Source organism: Marmota marmota, unplaced genomic scaffold (genome assembly GCF_001458135.2).
Source record: "Marmota marmota marmota unplaced genomic scaffold, marMar, whole genome shotgun sequence".
Classification (NCBI taxonomy): Eukaryota; Metazoa; Chordata; class Mammalia; order Rodentia; family Sciuridae; genus Marmota; species Marmota marmota.
In genome coordinates, this window is record NW_026000229.1 from 36,934,287 (window position 1) to 36,939,523 (window position 5,237).

Below are 5,237 nucleotides of genomic sequence, written 5' to 3' on the forward strand. Positions count from 1 at the left end.
ATCTTGTTTTCTTTTCTTTCTTTTCTTTTTTTTTTTTTTTCTTTTCTTTTTTTTTATGTGTGTGTGTGTCTGTGTTTGTTGCTGGGTATTGAACCCATGGCCCAACACCTACTAGGCAAGTTCTCTACCCCAGTCCTACCCTCCACCTTTTAACTCCTACCTTGCCTCCTCTTCCCACTTCCATATCTCACTAGAGCTTTGAAGGAGTTATATAGGTGGGGATTAGAGACCCATGAACAGCAGCATAGCTTTCCTACAGCTTTATGCTGACTTCATGTAACCCTAGATTTGGGTTCCTGAGCAACCTTGGGACCTTCCCTCCCTCAGAGGGTCAAACTGCAGAATCCTACAGACTGATTCTCTGAAGCTCTTGGAATTGTGGGATTGATCTGAGTCCACAGGAATTGGGAGAATGGTTGTCTTGGACCATTAGCTCAATGAGCTCTTTGTTCTGCAGCCAAGCTTGTGCCCAGAGGACTGGCTTCAGGACATGGAGCGCCTTTTGGAGGATCTGTTGTTGCCTCTGATAAGTCAGCCCCCTCTGAGCCGCCTGTGGGATTCCCTCAGGTATGTTCTGTGTGAATGTAGCTGTGAGGAGGCAGGGGAGAAGGCTGTTTCTCTCCTTTTGGAACTCTTGGGTTCAGCTCCCCTGGTCCATCCCAGGGTACAGATCCTCAGAGGCCTCAGGGAAATTCCTGCTAGGAATCCCTAGCAGGCAGCAGCTGTGAGGGGCTTTGAGTGTGGACACCTGTCTGCATAGCCAAACCCCTGATGGCCTTTTCTAGGCTGGTACACATCAGGCCAGAGCCCTGTCAACTTCTCTATTGTGTCTACAGGCACTGTTCCCCTCTTTGTAACCCGCTGTCTTGCACTCCGGCCCCTGAAGCTCTCTCCAGTCTTGTGTCACTGCGCTGCACAGGAGGTTGTCCGTCTCTCAGTCTGGCTGGGTCAGCCTCACCCTTCCCATTCCTCACTGCTCTCCTCTCTCTATTCAACACCCTGGCCCGGATCCATAAGGGCATATGTGGCCAGGTAAGCTCCAAGTGCCTGGTTAGGAGCCAGGCAGGGGTCAAGATGTCAGAAATCAGAAAGAAAGGTGTATGTGGGGGTGGGGGTACCTGGGCAAAGGGAGGCCTTTCTGCCAGTACCCATTTCTCTGAGTGGCTGGAAGTCAATTTCTAGATCTGAACAAACTTGTTTTTCCTCAGCTGGCTGCTGTATTGGCTGCCCCAGGACTCCAGAACTATTTCCTCCAGTGCGTGGCTCCTGGGACTGCCCCACACCTCACACCGTTCTCTGCATGGGCCTTGCGCCATGAGTACCACCTGCAGTACCTGGTGCTCTCCCTGGCCCAAAAAGCGGTAGGTCTCCTTGTTTGCAGGTTCTGCCCTGTTTCCTACCCATGCTTCTCTAGCACTTGTGCTGCTTCTGCCAGACCATGTGGCTCCTACTTTATTCCAGTTATTCTGGATCTATATCCTCCATCTTGCTTATGTCCTCTCCCTCACTCTTCTCTGCTTTGATCCCTCCTCCATCCTCCCCACACTGAATGACACTGCCTTTCTCTCCGCAGGCAGCATTCCAGCCAGTGCTGACCACCAATACTGCCCTTCTTCATGCTATGGCCTTGGCCCTGCTGAGCCGGCTGCTGCCCGGAAGTGAATACCTTGCCCAGGAGCTGCTGCTAAGCTGTGTGTTCCGCCTGGAGTTCCTCCCGTAAGTCCAGGGTTGGAGGCATCAACTCAGCTCTTTTAGATGCTGCAACTCAACTCTTTTAAATGCTGCAGCAATAGTTAATAAAGCAGCCTGAATTGGAAGCCATGAGACCTAGGTTTGATTCTCTTTTATTTATGGATTATACTTAACTTGTCTGAGCTACTGTTTCTTCACTAGTAAAGAAAGATGAGGTTACTACCCCAGAATATGATTGTGAGACTTCAGTGCAACTGTATGGCTAAAAATGGCATATAAACCAACTGTGTGCATATAATAGTTATGAGTGTGAGCTCTAACTGGACTCCCTTAGGTATTTATCTGTATTTTTAGTATTTTACCTATGACATGAGAAAGAGTCTGTTATTATCCCTATTTTACTGTGAGGGAACAAGCACAGTTTATGTGAACGTGCACCTCAGCAGCTGGCTCCAGCATCTATTCCCTTAATTGCTACACAACATTGTGTGGGAGGTTATCCAAGGAGCAGAGAGGAGTGGGATTGAATTTAGAATCCTCTGGGAAGTTCTAAAGAGCTGGCACAGCCTTCTGGGTACTGTGGTTCTAACCCTTGTTTTTGGCTTTTGGGTCCTGTTATAGAGAATATGCATCCGGGGGTCCAGAGGCAGCTGACTTCTCCGATCGACTCTCCTTAGGGAGCAGTGGGGACCCTCAGTGTGGGCGAGGAGCTCTTCTAGTTCAGGCCTGCCAGGACCTCCCCAGCATCCGCAGCTGCTACCTGACCCACTGCTCACCAGCCCGAGCCAGCCTTCTGGCCTCCCAGGCTTTGCACCGAGGGGACCTACAGCAAGTCTCAACTCTGCTGCTACCTGTACCTAAGGAGACTCTGCTGCCTACCGACTGGCCCTTCCTGCCATTGATTCAGCTCTATCACCAAGCTTCCGACACTCCCTCAGGAGTCCCTCCTGTGGACACCCTGGGCACAGCCATTCGGGTCCTGCAGTGGGTGCTGGTTCTAGAGAGCTGGCGCCCTGGGGCCCTCTGGACTGTGCCTCCTGCTGCCCGCCTGGCACGGCTCATGTGTGTGTTCCTGGTGGACAGTGAGCTATTCCGAGAGATCCCAGTACAGCGTCTAGTTGCAGCCCTCCTAGCCCGGCTCTGTCAGCCTCAAGTCCTACCAAGCCTCAACCTGGACTGCTCACTGCCTGGCCTGACTTCTTTTCCTGACCTATATGCCAGCTTCTTGGAGCATTTTGAAGCTGTCTCTTTTGGGGATCACCTCTTTGGAGCTCTGGTCCTCCTTCCCCTGCAACGTCGATTCAGTGTCACCTTGCGCCTTGCTCTCTTTGGAGAGCACGTGGGAGCCTTAAGAGCACTGGGCCTGCCTCTGAATCAGGTACTTTCTCAGCCCAGCAGGGCCTGCCAAAGGCACACCACAGTGGGCCCTGGGGGGAGTCCTGAGCAGTGGGAGCTTTCATGGTCCTCAGGTTTGTTATAACTCTGTGGGCTTAAGCAAATTAGAAGAATCCACAAAAAGGGTTTAACAAGGCATCTGGCATATAATTGTATTCATTCTTTTATTTATTTATTTGTTTGTTTATTTATTTATTGTGGTGCTAGGGACTGAATCTAGGGCCTTATGCATGCGAGGCAAACACTCTACCGACTAAGCTAAATCCCCAGCCCCGATATTCATTATTATTAACAAAGCATGGCTTTTATATATATATAATTTTTTTTTATTTAGTTATAGTTAGACACAATACCTTTATTTTATTTGTTTTTTTATTTTTATGTGGTGCTGAGGATTGAACCCAGCACTTCGTATTTGCTAGGTAAGTGCTCTACTGCTGAGCCAGAACCCCAGCCCCAAGAGCATAGCTTCTTGCTCATAAGGTACTATGATTTAGATAAAAAGAAATTTGGTAAAAGCCCATAGTTCTGAATTATCCAGATTCTAGGTGTTAAGTAAGGATTCAGAGAAGGGAAAGATCAGAGGCAATTTCCCATAGGAGAAGTCTTTGAAGGTTAGATAGAATTTGAATTGTTGAAAAACTTGGACAGGATGTTCCTGGTGGAATAACATAACTAAAAATCCAGAGGCAGAACCTAGCCCAGGCCTCTAATCCTAACAACTCAGGAGGCTGAGGCAGAAGGATCACAAACTCAAGGTCAGCCTGAGCAACTTAGCAATAACCTGTCTCAAAATAAAAAATAAAAAAGGACTGAGAATATAACTCAGTGGAAAAGCACCCCTAGGTTCAATCCCAGTATCACAAAACAAAAATAAAAAAGGCAGGAAGGAATATGACAGGGCGCAGGGAGGGAAGAGAGATTTCTTTGGGGAACGTGTTAGAAACAAGGCTAAGAAACAGAGTCTTGGAGGGCCTCAAACCTCAGATTAAAGAGTTAAACTTACAAATTATAGTTACTAAGTAGATTTCTTTTTTTTAAGATTTGGTTTTTAGGGCTGGAGTTGTAGGTCAGTGGTAGAGTGTTTGCTTCACACATGTGAGGCACTGGGTTTGATCCCCAGCACCATAAATAAATAAATAAATGAATGAATGAATGAATGAATGTATTGTGTCCATCTACAGCTAAAAATATTTTTTGAAATATTTGATTTTTATTTTTATTATATCTTATTATGATAAAATTAAAAGATAAGTATTTTAATTTTATCTCCCAGCTATTTGAAAGGTTAAGGAGGAGGATTGCAAGTTTCAGACTAGTATCACCAACTCAGTGAGAACCCATCTCAAAATAAAAAACTAAAAGGGCTGAGAGCCAAGGATGTACCTCAATAGTAGTATGCTCTTGGGTTCAATCCCCAGTACCAACAAAAAGGTTTTATATACGAAACATTGTATATAATACATTTTTTATATAAAAGGAACTAAAGAAATATAAATAAAATTATTTTTAAGAGTTAGAACATTTTAGTCATCCATAATCCCATTACCCAGTGGTAACCTTTTTTTTTTTTTTAATTGTTGATAGACCTTTATTTTATTTATTTATTTATTTATATGTGGTGCTGAGAATTGAACCCAGTGCCTCACACATACCAGGTAAATGCGCTACTTCTGAGCCCCAGCCTCCAGTGGTAACCATTTTTTTTAATCTTTTTCTAGTTCTTCTTCTATGCATATATATTTTTATAAAAATAGTATCACTGTATAATGAACTTTTTTTTTTAATTTTTATTGTTAGTTGTTCAAAACATTACATAGTTCTTGATATATCATATTTCACATTTTGATTCAAGTGGGTTATGAACTCCCATTTTACCCCATATACAGATTGCAGAGTCACATCGGTTACACATCCACTGATTTACATACTAGTGTCTGTTGTATTCTGCTGCCTTTCCTATCCTCTACTATCCCCCTCCCCTCCCCTCTTCTCTCTCTACCCCATCTACTGTAATTAATTTCTCTCCTTGTTATTTTTTTTCCCTTTCCCCTCACTTCCTCTTGTATGTAATTTTGTATAACCCTGAGGGTCTCCTTCCATTTCCATGCAATTTCCCTTCTCTCTCCCTTTCCCTCCCACCTCTCATC

At 45.1% G+C, this 5,237-nt stretch overlaps 1 protein-coding gene across 3 annotated transcripts in view; it reads left to right on the forward strand.

Annotated features, from left to right (window-relative positions):
• The window catches only part of Rpap1 (RNA polymerase II associated protein 1), a 27,100-nt gene that overhangs the window by 19,819 nt on the left and 2,044 nt on the right, over nt 1-5,237 (forward strand). For all 3 annotated transcript variants that reach the window (XM_015480793.2, XM_015480794.2, XM_048793736.1), the window contains exons 18-22: nt 458-567; nt 837-1,032; nt 1,209-1,361; nt 1,574-1,716; nt 2,314-3,070. In XM_015480793.2, the coding sequence (XP_015336279.1) occupies nt 458-567; nt 837-1,032; nt 1,209-1,361; nt 1,574-1,716; nt 2,314-3,070 (1,359 nt within the window). The remainder of the gene's footprint in view (nt 1-457; nt 568-836; nt 1,033-1,208; nt 1,362-1,573; nt 1,717-2,313; nt 3,071-5,237) is intronic.